This window comes from Bison bison, unplaced genomic scaffold (genome assembly GCF_000754665.1).
Source record: "Bison bison bison isolate TAMUID 2011002044 unplaced genomic scaffold, Bison_UMD1.0 scf7180017864203, whole genome shotgun sequence".
NCBI lineage: Eukaryota > Metazoa > Chordata > Mammalia > Artiodactyla > Bovidae > Bison > Bison bison.
The window spans coordinates 3,423,389-3,438,980 of NW_011494775.1; the positions used below are offsets into that span (position 1 = coordinate 3,423,389).

The 15,592-nt window shown below is 43.1% G+C and overlaps 1 protein-coding gene across 1 annotated transcript in view; it reads left to right on the top strand.

Moving 5' to 3' along the window:
* The window catches only part of NEUROG1 (neurogenin 1), a 32,293-nt gene that overhangs the window by 808 nt on the left and 15,893 nt on the right, over positions 1–15,592 (top strand). The window contains 1 exon segment of the mRNA XM_010844623.1: positions 63–144. Coding sequence (XP_010842925.1) covers positions 63–144 — 82 coding nt within the window.

Genomic DNA, 15,592 nt, shown 5'->3' on the forward strand with positions numbered 1-15,592 from the left:
CCCCGTTTCATCCCTTACCACTAGGGCCCCTTTTGAATACCGTTACCTTCCCCCTCCCCCAGGAGACGGACAGTAGATGGGGACCCAGCTGCGGTCTCCGGCCGCCCAGTCCAGGCAGACCGAGGAAACGGGAGCTTTAAATGGGTAGGGGATACCTGAGCCGCTTGTTAGGTCGCTGCACCCTCGCAGCGCTGCCCCTTGGTCTGTTTCTCCAGCCCTCAGCCCCAGGGCCCCTCCCGCCCGCCCCCAGACGGCCTTTCCTTTTGCACTTTCTGTACTCCACAAAACCTCCTTTGTGGCTGGCTCAGAGCTGACCCCAGCCACCACTTCAGTGTGATTTAGAAAAGGGACACATCAGTCCCTGAAGACGAGGTGAAAAGTCAATTTTACAATTTGTAGAACTCTAATGAAGAAAAACGAGCATGAAAATTCGGTTTGAGCCGGCTGACAATACAATGAAAAGGCTTAAAAAGGAGAGACAAGGAGTAGGCTTCATGCATTATGGATCCCGACCCCCACCACTGCAGGCTCGCTCTAGGAAGAACCCGAGACTCTTGCGTAGCTATTCAGGCACTGGGCTGGAGAGTACTTTAATTTATTCAAGATGCTTCATTCATATGAAAATGTATTTTTGTGCATAAAGAGTTTATTCTATTATTATGAGATATCAAAGTTTACATTTTTGTACTGCAGATGTTTCGTGTAAATAAAAGCTAAATAAAAAAGGTAATAAGTCACCAAGTTTCTTGCCTGTGGTTGGTGTCTCTGGGGCTTTTCTTCCCTTCCCCTGGCTGCTCCACCACTAAAGTGAAACACTATCCCCACCCAACTTCCAAAGTCCAGTCCTTTTTCGAAACAATTAAAAATAAAATGCACCTGATTGCCACCAAAAAAAAAAAAAAAAATGGATAAAGTGAGAGTAGGGCATCTGAGATCCATCATTTCCTTTCACTTTGTAAACACAAGGGAGATCTTTCAGGCTCCCCATAAGCCAATTAAGACTTTTTAGTGGAGAATTAGCCCCGGATATGCAGCTACCTGTAGAGGTAGGGGCGGTGGGAGAGTCTTTCTTTTGAGGAGCTCCACATCAGCTGGCTCTGTGTTTCAAAGAAAGGGGATTAAAAAGATCAATACGGTGTGACCACTGGCTAGGAAGTCCCAGTGACAGGTGGGCCCAGGCTGGGCAAGCAGAAGGGTCCACTCTTACAACAGCCTATTTAAAGGGGGAAATTGATTTGTAAACAATGCCTCCAAATTGTTGTTCATTGAGGCTGGGATCACTCTGGCTGGGAGGTGTGGGATGAATTATGCTGGTGTGGTGTCCCTGGATGGGTGTGCAGCTGCCTAAGATTGTGAGAGTGTCTGCACCACACACGCACACACGCACACTGTGCCCACAGTGTCCACAGAGGAGAGCATGCAGCGGACTCGGGCCTGGCTTGCTTGGCTAGCCAGGGGCGACAGCCAAAGCTTTCATTTGCTGCCAGAGAAATCAGCCATCCAAACTCAGTGGGGATTTTTCTGGCTGCGGTGTGTTCGTCTGTTGTCTAACAATTAGCTGACAACCCTGGCCAATAGCGGCTTTTGTTTTAAATCTCAGAATGTGGATGATTACAAAGATGGTCCCTAAAATGTAGTTGCTGCCTATTCCCCCAGCTCATAAGTTACCCCACTTAATATTAAGACCATTTTTTTTTCATTGAATTGCCCCTTTTCATGAATATAATTATGTACAAAGAGGTGGTAGAAATGGGTTTGGGAAAATAGTATTCTATAGCATGAGAGAAATCTTATCTGTTTAGGGCGTGAATAGAAGCAGAGTCCAGAAGTAAGACTACTAATAGCATTTTCCCCTTGTGGGAATGTCACCCTACTCACGCAGGTCCTGATGAGTTAGACCTACAGAGTCAGATGCTGGGTCCCCGGCAGTCATTGCTAAGTCCATCTATGTACTTCAGATAAAAAGGCTTCTTTTTGGAAGGTTCTGGAAAGTTGGATGCTTCCTCTCTCTGACTGCCCTCAGAACAGAGACAAAGAGTCTTCCAAGAAAAGCTTTGGAAGTTGTGAGAGCTTGGAAGAGAGTGGCTTCTGCTAAAAGCTCCCAGGAAAAAGTTGCATCTCCTGAATAACCCTGCCCAGGTCCCCGCTCTATTGTCTGTCTCAGAATTAATTCACTCTACCAGCTTTGCATTTTCCTATAGCAAAAAACACAAATGGTCTGCGTCAGATTTTCTGCTCTCCCGTGCATAGGATGTGTGGAAGTGCTTCTCTCCAGCTTTCTGAGGGGCTCAGGCCGGGTCTGCAAGAAGGCAGGTCCCCTACAGAGACTGCTCAGCATGGTGTTGGTGCAAGTGTCTGGGCTAGAGGAAGATTCTGCATTCTGTCTGATGTATATTATCATTGTCCCAAAGTCTTGAGAAAACCACCAGCAGACAAACATCCCACACATCCCAGGCATCCTGGAGCCAACAGCTGCAGTAGGAGCTTTGTCTCCTACAACTGCCTACAGCCAGCACTGAAAATGCAAAACACCACTACTGTAAGAGCAAACTGTATTCCCAATGTTGTTGCCAAAATAGGCACACAACTCCAGGCACAGGGCCCAGAGCAACTTCCATCTAAAGAAAACATCTTTAACAGCATCGATTGATGGAGGGAGCCTCCACCCCTGCCAGTTTATACTGTTCTTTCTCCCATGGAAGCAAGCCTGTAAGTATGGCTTGTAGCTCCCAAATAGGAGAAAAGAAAGGAGGTGATTTAAAAATGCTTATCCCCAGCCCAGGGGCCTCTTTTTGTCCTTCAGCAAATTCTGTCATCATCCACTGGCACTGTGAAGGCAGCTGAGGTTACTAGAGTATTGTAATCATTATAGAGCAAAGAACATCTCACTGACAGCCATGATTCACTTCCTCAACAGAATCTTCCACTGAGGAATCACCTAGCACTTAGAAAAGCTTATTTATTCTACTTGGGTTTATCTCTTTGCTTCTGTCCTGGTGTAATGTGTATTTTTACACTCTTCCTCCAAGTCTTGGAGAAACCAGGTCAGGGACAATGGGGATGACATGGTGAAATGAAGCATTCACTTAGCCTGTCATTTCTTTAATGATTCTATCAAGCCCTGTGTGTTGAGCACCATTCTAGGCACTGGGCTAACCAGGATAGAGCCCTCACCAGAAAGAAACTTACACACTAATGGGGGAGAGACAAAAATCAGCTTATGACAGATGGTGGTAAATGTTGAGAAGAAAAATAACCTAAAATTAGAGGAATATGGAATGCTACAGTGGAAGGGAGGGTGTTCTCTTAGAAAAGACAGCCATGTAAAGGCTTTTGATGAGATGACATTTGAGCAGAGGCTCAGATGCAGAGCGAAGGAACAAGCCTTGATAGTATCTGGAGGAAAGCATCCCAAGGAGAAGGTGCCAAGAGGGGAAAACTCTGGCTATCTACCATGTAGTAGAGGAATGAGGAGGCTGACATGCAGCAGAAGACATGAGGGGGGCAAAACAGGTGCATGCATGCATGCTCAGTCATGTCCAAGTCTTTGCGACGACCCCATGGATTTGTGGCTCACCAGGCTCGTCTGTCCATGGGAATTTTCAGGCAAGAACACTGGAGTGGGTTGCCATTTCCTCCTCCAGGGGATTTTCCCAGCCCAGGGATCAAACCTGCATCACTGGCATCTCCTGAATTGTCAGGCAGGCTCTTTACCACTGAGCCACCTGGGAAACACGGAGACAGGCAGGGGTAGTACAAACCATGATTTTTTTTTTTTCTCAAGTTAATTGCAGGGTTGAAAGAAGAGGAGTGTTGTGAATTTGCTTATAACTGTTAAGGCCACACTTCTTGTTATAGAGATAGCAGAGTTTAGGGGCCAAGATGGAAGCAGAGACCCAACTAAGCACCTGCATAAGAGTCCTGAAGAAAGATTTATGGTGGTGGAAGGGGTTAAGGGTGGTCCAGAACCAGGACAACTTTTAAGAAGAAAACAACAGGATTTGTTTTCAGGTATGAAACAGAGAAATTAAGGATGACTTCAAGGATTTGGGTCAGAAACGATGAACACCATCCCCAAAAAGTCCTCTACAAATGATTAAGTTTGCCTGAAAATGCTCATTTTAGCACCAAAGCAAAGATGGAAAGAGGAATTTCAGTGTCCATAAGGTAAGGACAAGTTGTTGTCCAAGATAACCGTAACCTTCTCCAGTCTCAGAAGCCTAAGAGAAATGCCTCAGAGAAGGCTTATAATGGGTGGGAGGCGTGAGTAGGGGGACGGGGCCCATGATGTCCAGGGCAATATTCTCAATGACATCATCATCATTAACCCCATCATACCAGCTAACACTTACACAGCACTTATTGTGTATTCTACGCACATTCTCTAGGCAAGAATACTTGAGTGGTTAACCATTCCTTTCTCCAAGGGATCTTGCTGACCCAGGGATCAAACCTGAGTCTCCTGCATTGCTGGCAGATTCTTTACCTTCAGAGCCACCAGGGAAGCCCCTGCAAGCACACTACACATATTAATGATTTAATTCTCATAACCCATGAGGTTAATAATATCATTATCTCTGTTTTGCAGAGCATTATCTCTGAGGCACAGAGAAGTCAAATAACTGTTCTAAGAGCACGCTGAAAGTAAGTCATGAAGGTGGAATTTGAACTCAGACAATCTGGTTCCAGCATTTCTACTGCTTCTTATATTGTTCCTCTTGGAACAAAAATGGAATACAACTAAGAAAAAGCATCATGGACCACAAGCTTTGCTTTCTGGGGCCCAGCCTGATCCAAGTGTAAGCTTAATCATTGTTACAGGCAAGGCTCAGCTGCCATATGGGGCTGTTGGTTGCATGAGGAAAAGGGCTCATTCCTCCGATCCTCCTGGTGCAAAGCGCAGAAAGCAAGGTAAGTGGAGTTTCCCCTGTCCACCCCCCACCTCCCAAAGGGGCTGTGCATGGGGCACAGTCCTTATGACCTGATCTAGCAGCCCTGCCTAGAGGCAAGAGGAAGTCGGGGGTATAGTCCTTTTCCTGACTGAGATAGAGGAAGCCTATCTCAGGGTTTGGGGTGAGTTTTCTGGCAAGGACCTGGGGTGTCACTATTTCAATTTGTAAGATCAATAGGGCCAAGAGCCTGGTGGCATCTTTTTCTGAAAAATCACCATTCACAGTTGGCCAGAAAGGCCCCATCCATCTCATCAAAGCCTAGACTTCCTTAGAAAATACTTCTGGGGTTGCTCCAATCTAGGCCAAGCAGGGAATCAAGGTTCCCACGTTCTCCTTCAAAGAGCCTAATGGTGGAGGCTGGAGCCTTCTGGAAGGTGCTCTGGTCAACTTCCACCAATATCCTGCATCAGCCATTGGCCAAGAACTGTAGGAGCTGTCACTTCCTGGGATGGCTTAGGACAGACACTCAGCTCCAGTACTGAGCTCACCTGCTTGCCTCTGGACTGGTGGCCAGGATGGGGACAACTCTAAAGGCAGGATGCCAAAACTGGCTGTTGGGATTTCAATTATATTGTTTTGGTTTCTAACACAAACCAGCCCAGAGGTACCCAAACTGTTGACTTTTCAGATAGGAAGTTTTAAATAACTATGATGAATACTGTAAAGAATTTAGTGGAAATTGTGGACAATATGCTTATGTTAGTCAGGGTTTTCCAGAGAAACAAAACCAGTGGGATATATAAGTATACATATAAGAGGAGATTTATTACAGAAATTGGCTCACAGTGTTATGGAGGCTGAGAAGTCCTATGACATGCTGCAAGTTGAAGAACCAGGAAAGCTAGTGGTGTAATTCAGACCAAATCTGAAAGCCTGAGAATACCAGGCAGCCAATGATCTAAGTCCCAGTGTGAGTCGAAAGCCCCCAACCAGGAGCACTGATGTCCTAGAAGATGGCTGTCTCAACTTAAGCAGAGAGGAAATCCACCTTCCTCATCCTTCTGTTTTATTCGGGTCCTCAGGGAGATCTTTACTCAGTCTACTGATTCAAATGCTAATCTCTTCCAGAGACAACTTCATAGATGTCTTCCAGAAATAATGTTTTACCAGCTTTCTGGGCATCCCTTAGCCCAGTCAAGTTGACATATAAACTTAATTATCACAATGCTTTAAAAAAAATTTGGGAAATTCAGCTATGATAACTCTAAGAAATCAAAGTAAAGTGGTAGAAAATTACCCATGATATTGCACACTCATCAATAGCTTGGATATTTCTAAAGATTCCATGATCTTGAAGATAGATGAACTGACTATATCCAAACTGAAACATGAAGAGAAAAAAAGGAGTAGGAAAAACCACCACAGAATGGAGCATTCAAGAAATGATATCAAATGAAAACCTGAATCTACATAAAGAAATGAAAAAAAAAAAAAAGGAAATGGTTAAAATGAAATTTACTTTTTTTTTTTTTACTTTATCTTTTTTTTACTTATCTTAAATCAGTTTAAAAGATAATTGTATAAAACAAAATGAGTAATACTGTACTGTGGCACTGACAACATAAGTAAAATGTCCAAGAAAAATAACCCAGGGAATTCCCTGGTGGTCTAGTGGTTAGGACTCTGCATTTCCACTGCAGGGAACACAGGTTCAATCCCTAGTTAGGAGAACTAAGATTCTGCAAGCCACGTGGCGAAAGAAAGAAAGAAACAAACAAGAAAAATAACCCAAAGAATGGGTGAGGTCAATGGGAATACAGTTGACTTTTGAACATATCAAGTTTGAACTAAGCAGATCCATTTATATGTGGATTTTTCCCCCACTAAATATGTACTGCAATACTACACAATCTGTGGCCGGTTGAATCTATGGTTTGGGACAGCAGATGTGTAGAGCTGACTCTCAGGTTATTCACTGGTTTTCCACTGCATGGAGGCTGGGCATCCCAGCCCCTGAATTATTCAAGGGACAACTGCACTCTTGTAAGACTCTTTCACTTTACATAAAGTGGTAAAATATTCTTTGAGGATACATTCAGCTACATTAACAGTATACTTTGTAAACCCTAGGAGAAAACTGCAAAAATTTACAAAATCATGTAACAAGCCAAAAGTAGAAGCATAATAGACTAATAAAAAAAAAACAACATTCAGTTAATTCAAAAGAAGTGGGGGAAAAGGAACAAAGAACAGATAAGATGAATAGAAAACAACTAGGAAGATGATGAATTTAAATCCAATCTCATAAATAATTATATTAAGTACAACTTACATTAAAATCCAAAGGCTGTCACCCAACTGTAGGTTATCTACAAGAAATCCACTTCAAAGATAAAGATATAAATAGCTTAAAAGAATGGAAAGGAAAAAGACAGGCCGTGTAAATACTTTTAAGAAAACTACAGTGGCTGTATTAATATCAGACTAAATAGACTTCGGCTTCCCAGGTGGCTCAGGGGTGAACAATATGCCTGCCAATGCAGGAGACGAAAATTCGATCCCTAGTTTAGGGAGATCCCATGGAGAAGGAAATGGCAACCCACTACAGTATTCTTGCCTAGAATATCCCATGGACAGAGAAGCCTAGTGAGCTACATACAGCCCGTGGCATTGCAAGAGAGCTGGACAAAACTTAGAGTGACTAAACAACAACAAACAGGCTCCAGACGAGACATGTTTCCAGGGATAAGGAGGGACACTATCTAATGATAAAGGGGTCAATTCACCAAGAAAATATAACAATCCTACATGTGTAAGCACTCAACAATGAACCTTCGAAAAAAAGAAAAAACACAAATCCACAAATCTACAAAGACTCAACACTCATCACTCGGTATAATATATAAAAAGTAGAAAATCAGTAAGGATATAGTATATCTGAACAACACTATTAACCAACTTGGCCTAATTTATACTTACAAAATAACACCATCCACACTCAAACAATAGCAGAACAGATATTCTTGTCAAATACGCACAGACTATTCACCAAGATATTCTGGGTCATAAAATAATTTCAATAATTTAAGCCAATTCAAGTTAATGTAAGCCAATTCAAGAACTAAATATGTTCTCTGAAACTGCAAATTCCCAAATAATTGGAAATGGAACAACAGTCTCCTACATCACCCATTGTTCAGAGGGGAAGTGTATTTAGTAACTTGCATAGCAATTTGAGTCTGTTATCTAATAATAAAATAGTTTAGGTTTGTATCTTGTATGTCTTTGGGAGGTTTTTTCCCCTTCATTTTCTAGTAATTCATTTTTATTATTTGATATAAAAATGTTTATCTGAAATATATTGAAAATGTAGAATTATTCACTACATGAAGTTTGAGAAGCACTGCCCTGGAGAACAGTGGGCAACTTGGAGGACCCTGACTTTCTGAACGACTGTGTGAAGCAGAGCCACCCAGCTACCTGAGATGCTTTTCTTGGACTGTTGCATGAATGAGAAATGAACTTGTTCTTGAAGCCATGGTATCACTGTGTCCCTGTTCTAGGAGTCAATCCTTACCCTAACTGGCGTTGCCACTAAGGCATGCTGCCTATTGTCTCTGAGCCACTGTTTTAGTTCCAGGTAGAGCTAGAAGCAAGCTCTTTCCAGAGAGAGTACAGGTTCTTGAGAAAGCCAGCCAAGTGAACATCACTCTTCTCATCGCAGAGAGTCCCCGCAAAAGAGAGGAGGTAAAAGCTAAAGTCCTTACTTCTTCAGCAGAGTACAGGCAGGTTGATAGCAGAGATGGGGTGTGAAGCCATTCCAATGGCCTGTAAGTGCCCAGCAGAACCTGGCTTTCCCTAGCTGCTTGTGAGAGGGGCGGGATTTCTATCAGCAAGCACAGCAGCAGTGCTGGGAACTGCTATGGCTACCCCAGAAAGATGGCTCTAGGGTCTCGCTCTTACAGGGCCAACTTACAATGAGTGTTTCCGACTATTACTGAGGGTGCTCAGGCAATGTAACCCACCAGCCCAGGTCTGTTAGTTCCTAATTGGTAACTTCTTTTTGCCTGTCTCTTTATCTGTAAAGTGGATATAATGATAGTACATATCTATGTCACAGGATTTTCCAAGTCTTCAATGAAGGCTTCACTCTTCACGGAAAGAGGGAAAACACATGTCTCACCCATTAAAAGGACTTGATAAATGTTAGCTATTGACTGATTTAGCTGCAAACCAATCACCCTTTGTGATGAGATGGTCTTTCTTTGGTCACCAGATGGTCCCTACCTTTCTTCAAGACTGTAGGTCTTAGATACAAACCTAACTAGCGTAACTTGGTGCTAATGAAGCAATATAATTTTGGAGGCCAATGCTATACTTCAAATGTAAAACTGTGATTAGAGGACTTAGGAAGGATATTAAATTCTACCTGGTGGCTGTCTGATTGAAGCCCAGACAAATCTCACTGCCTTTAAAAATGGCTTCATCTGAAGCATGAGGACCTGACTACAGTGCTTTCTAGTTTACCAAGCAATTTCACATCCATCATCTGATATTAGCCTCACAATGTCCAGTGAAGTAGAAGGGATTATTGTATCTGTAGCACAGATGAGGTAAGGGGCTCAGAGGTTAAGTGGTTCACCCAAGGTCACGAGGTTAATGAGGGGAGAATGTGGGGCTTGGAGCCACATCTGGGTCCAGGCCCATTTCTTTCTCCCAGATACTTTTGTGTTCCAGGCTTGCCTCACCTGACCCAGAGCACAGACCCCCACAGTCAGAGGCATTTCTGTGTGATGATTTGTAATCAAGCCAAAGATGAATAATGATGAATATGTGATTAGGTTGAACCATATAAAATTGCCAGTTATTTTTTACTACAGAAATGGTGATTTCATGTGGTTCAACCTAGTAACCAGCACTTACTTAGATGCTTACCATTGGTTAGACACTGAGCCAAGCTTTTTATCATCACATCATCTTATCTAATCATAATAACCTTACTGTCTCCAATTTAAAGATGAGGAGTCTGAAGCCAGGGCTTCCAAACCAGTAAGTGAAGGGGCAGGACTTAAATTCATGCACCTAAGCCCAGAGCGTACACCCTTCACCAGAGCACTGCCCTACCATTTATTTCTCCAGCAGGAAAGCATGAGCCCCTAATGACAGAAAACATGTCTTAATCAACTGCATAGTGCCACAAGCAACACCTAATATTCATTCATTCAACAAATTTGAGGGCATAGTAGGCTTCTTGTTGTGAGACAATTCTCCATTGAGTCTTAAGCATTTCTACACATGGTGAACAGAGGCACTAACTGCTCTTCAGTCTGTTTCAGACTATCTTTTCAAAGCCATTTGTATACTGAACAGACTTGGAAGAGAGAGATCGTGTCTCTATCCAGAGCAAAGGGCAGATGCAGACTGTCCAGTATAAAAGAATCATGTTCCCTAAGCTCAGAGCTCCTCTCCTGTAATGCACCGAGTGTCATGTGGCCCTCTTCCTGTCACCCTAGAAAAATCAGGACTGGGGAACCATCCTAATGATGCTAATACATTGGTTACTGCTACTGCTGTGAGTAATAGACTATCCTTTGCCTCTGACTATGAGTTCCCTATCTTCCACCAGCATGAAACTGTGGCAGGCTAACCAGTTACCTTGCAAGCAAGATACAATCTCAGATCAGAGTTGTTGACTATGCTGGCCAAACAAATGAATGCGTGTAACAAGCACTCCTGGTGTACACTGCACTGTGTCTTAAACATTTTAATAGTGTCAGAGAGCCATGCCTACCACTCCCAGAGAGATAATGCCAAGATAGTGGGTCTGGTTTCCCTGAGTGATCACTGATCTGCAAAATAGCCACATCAGCACCAACTTTTATTGGGAACTGACTGTGTGTCTGGCTCCAATGTTTTGAATTCCACAGTGTCTCCCTGGGAGCATTTTGTGTTTGTTGAGCAAATGATCCACTCCACTATTCAACAAATATTAATTGAGTGCCTACTGTGTGCCTGACTCTGCTCTAGGATTTGAGAGAATCAGACAGATAGAACCCCTGCTTTCATGGGGTTTAGCCACTGGTAGGAGAAACAGTCAACACACAAAATATCAGATAGTGATTTAAAAAAAAAGAAGAAGAAGAAATCTCTGCTCTAATTTAAGGAGCTTCCCTCATAGCTCAGTTGGTAAAAAATCTGCCTGTAATGCAGGAGACCTGGGTTCAATTCCTGGATTTGGAAGATCCCCTGGAGAAGGAAATGGCAACCCACTCCAGGATTCTTGCCTGGAGAATCCCACAGACAGAGGAACCTGGCAGGCTACAGTCCATGGGGTCATAAGAGTCAGACAAGATTTAGTGACTAAACCACCACCATACACTAAAGAGTCAGTAAAACCCCTTTAAAAGTGGTGGTCAGGGGAGACCCCTCGGAAGAGTGGGACTCTAAGCTGACCCCTGACTGATGAGAGTCAGCTTTGCATGGATCAGGAGGATGAGCAGCTCAATCAGAGGGAATATGATTGGTGTGTTCAAAGGAGAAGGAAGAAGCCAGTATCAATGGAGCCCAGCAAAGCAGGAGGTGATGGCAGAAAGAGACAGAGCAACAGTGTGTGGGACTTTATGGTGCTCCAAGGATATTTCCCGTCAAAACGACAGTGGGGGGCATAGAGTGCTTTTAATCAGGACCTGGCAGCCCCAAGTACCACCACACTGTAGGTGCCAGGTCCCGTATCATGAAGGACTTTTACTCCACAACTCATCGTCTATAAGGTGACCACCTGCTAGAAAAACAAACACACAAAAAACTTAGGTAGCATGAATTTCCAGAGACTGGCTATTTAACAAAGTAAACATATGGGATTCTTTTTTTCTTCTTAGAAAAGACCAGAGCTTCTGTGGCACCAGCTGAGTTCAGTTGACACAGGCTCCTACAGGAAACCCTTGCCCCAAGAAGCTCGAAGAACCAAAGTATGAGTCACCCCCTGATTATGGGCTACACGAGGCCACCAGCACAGGAGAGGAGCTGCCAGACACTGGAGCGGGGGCTGAGGAAGACCGTGCAGCTGTGTGTCGAGTCTAAGATTTTTAAAGAAAGGGGAAAGGGTGGGGGCGGAAGACTGGGGGCCCTTGCAAATATCATAGTACCTCCCAGACCACCTTTTCTAATGTAGTTAAAGGAAGTATTTATAAAAAGAAAAGAAAAATTCAATGACTAAAGATGATAATAATCCATTTAAAACAGTCACCACCACAACAAACCTCCAAATACTCAAACCCAGGGGAACAACTCAGTAAAGTAGAACTGAATGGCATCATGAAAAAGAATTATCTATTATGAATGTGAGCGCATAAAACTTGAATAAAATGTTAGGTAGAAAGAGACTGCAAATTTTCTCTATAATTGATCAAAATAATGCAAAAACTAAGACTGGAGGAGTTAGAGAGATATCAACGGTAGTTCAGAAGTGGGAGGTTACATATTTTATAAAGGTGCTCACTCAATTAAAAATTATAAACCAAAGACCTTTCCTGGTCTCAAAACCAGAATACAGGTTTTAAGAAAAACACATTTTCCAGAGTCAGCAAGACCTGACATATCAGAGCTTCATTTAGAAGCCCGTTACTCTGGCCAAGCTGGATCTGGAGATTGTCATACTGAGTGAAGTAAGTTCCGACGCAGAAAGACAAATATCATATGATATTGCTTATATGTGGAATCTTAAAAAAAAAAAAGTACACATGAATTTATTTACAAAACAAAAATAGAGTCACAGATGTAGAAAACAAACTTATGGTTATTAGGAGATACAGTGAGGGAGGGATAAATGGGGAGATTGGGCTTGACATATACACACTACTACATGTAAAATAGATAACTAATAAACCCCCCTGTATAGCACAGGGAACTCTACTCAATACTCTGTAACGGGCTATATGGGAAAAGATTCTAAAAAAAGAGTGGACACATATATACATATAACTGATTCACTTTGCTGTATACCTACTAACACAACATTGTAGATCACCTATGCTCCAATACAATAAAAAAAAAGAAGTCATTGGAAATAAAACTGAGCCCGTCAGTCCTTAAATGTCCTTAGGCATTTACAGCTTTCTCTCTGCTACAGGCAGCAGTTTTAATAAGTCGCCCTGTCCAGATTCGCCTAATGATACGCTTTCTACATTAAAAAAAAAAAAAAAAGGGCTTGTGAAACTTAATTCCTCTGACAGAAGCAAGCTCAGGTCTCTGAAGCAGCGAAGATTTCAGATTTCCGCCGGGTTTCCTTGCACCTGCCCTTGCGACGCATGAGGTTTTGTGTGCAGAAGCCTCCAGGGGTTGAAATTTAGCCCTGTCCATGTAGCGGGAAGGTCAGCCGAAGTCACTGGGTCCCAAGACACTGGACTTCAATCTCCGACCAAAAACAAAACATCAAAACACTTCTATTCACTGGGACGTGCTTAGCAGCGCGCTGGCATTTACAAATGTAACGCAGCACCGCATGGCTCAGAGAAGGGGCTCAGCTTAGAAAGTCGATTGTTCTTCGGAGGTCTGACAACCTCTATCAGATCTGTGTCAGCCCAGCTCCAGCAAACACTCCCGAGAAAGCCAGCCTCCTCCAGGCTGAGCCCCGGCTGCCACCTGATATCTGAATGAGGAACAGAGCCAGCAAAATCCTAACTCCTTTTGGGATGTCTGCTTCTGTGGGAAATGGTTTTGACTTTCTTAGAAACCATTAATGTGGGAAAAAATTAATTTTAGATGGGCTTTTAAAAGTTGTTGCGCAACCACTAATCAGAGTCCATAGTCTTTCCCTAGGAAGAAAATTTTTGCTCCATTTACCGGTCTATTTCTTAGTAAGTATCTTCCCATCTGGGCAGACTCCTTTCTTGGTATTATTATTATTTGTTAGAATGATGATAATTTACAGTAGTGTGTGTGCTCAATCACACCCAGTGCTTTTTGCAACCCCATGGACTGTAGCCTGACAGATTCCTCTGTCCATGGAATTTTTCAGGCAAGAATACTGAAGTGGATTGCCATTGCCTCCTCTGGTGGATCTTCCTGACCCAGGGATCAAACTCACATCTCCTGAGTCTCCTGCATTGCAGGTAGATTCTTTACCACTGAGCTATCAGGGAAGTCCCAATTACAACAGCAGTCAGAGCTAACTGCTCATTTACTGTGTGCTACTTGAAAAGAAATGCAAAAAAGCAAAATGGCTGTCTGAGGAGGCCTTACAAATAGCTGTAAAAAGAAGAGAGGCGAAAAGCAAAGGAGAAAAGGAAAGATATTCCCATTTGAATGAAGAGTTCCAAAGAATAGCAAGGAGAGATAAGAAAGCCTTCCTCAGCAATCAATGCAAAGAAATAGAGGAAAACAACAGAATGGGAAAGACTAGAGATCTCTTCCGAGAAGGCAATGGCACCCCACTCAAGTACTCTTGCCTGGAAAATCCCATGGATGGAGGAGCCTGGTAGGCTGCAGTCCATGGGATCCCTAAGAGTCGGACACTACTGAGCGACTTCACTTTCACTTTTCACTTTCATGCATTGGAGAAAGAAATGGTAACCCACTCCAGTATTCTTGCCTGGAGAATCCCAGGGACGGGGGAGCCTGGTGGGCTACTGTCTATGGGGTCGCCCAGAGTCAGACACGACTGAAGCGACTTAGCAGTAGCAGTAGAGATCTCTTCAAGAAAATTAGAGATACCAAGGGAACATTTCATGCAAAGATGGGCTCAATAAAGGACAGAAATGGTATGGACCTAACAGAAGCAGAAGATATTAAGGAGAGATGGCAAGAATACACAGAAGAACTGTACAAAAAAGATCTTCACGACCCAGATAATCACGATGGTGTGATCACTCACCTAGAGCCAGACATCCTGGAATGTGAAGTCAAGTGGGCCTTAGAAAGCATCACTACGAACAAAGCTAGTGGAGGTGATGGAATTCCAGTTGAGCTCTTTCAAATCCTGAAAGATGATGCTGTGAAAGTGCTGCACTCAACATGCCAGCAAATTTGGAAAACTCAGCAGTGGCCACAGGACTGGAAAAGGTCAGTTTTCATTCCAATCCCAAAGAAAGGCAATGCCAAAGAATGCTCAAACTACCGCACATTTGTACTCATCTCATACGCTAGTAAGGTAATGCTCAAAATTCTCCAAGCCAGGCTTCAGCAATACGTGAACCGTGAACTTCCTGATGTTCAAGCTGGTTTTAGAAAAGGCAGAGGAACCAGAGACCAAATTGCCAACATCCACTGGATCATCGAAAAAGCAAGAGAGTTCCAGAAAAACATCTATTTCTGCTTTATTGACTATGCCAAAGCCTTTGACTGTGTGGCTCACAATAAACTGGAAAATTCTGAAAGAGATGGGAATACCAGACCACCTGACCTGCCTCTTGAGAAACCTGTATACAGGTCAGGAAGCAACAGTTAGAACTGGACATGGAAAAACAGACTGGTTCCAAATAGGAAAAGGAGTACGTCAAGGCTGTATACTATCACCCTGCTTACTTAATTTATATGCAGAGTACATCATGAGAAACACTGGGCTGGAGGAAACACAAGCTGGAATCAAGACTGCTGGGAGAAATATCAATAACCTCAGATATGCAGATGACACCATGCTTATGGCAGAAAGTGAAGAGGAACTAAAAAGCCTCTTGATGAAAGTGAAAGAGGAGAGTGAAAAA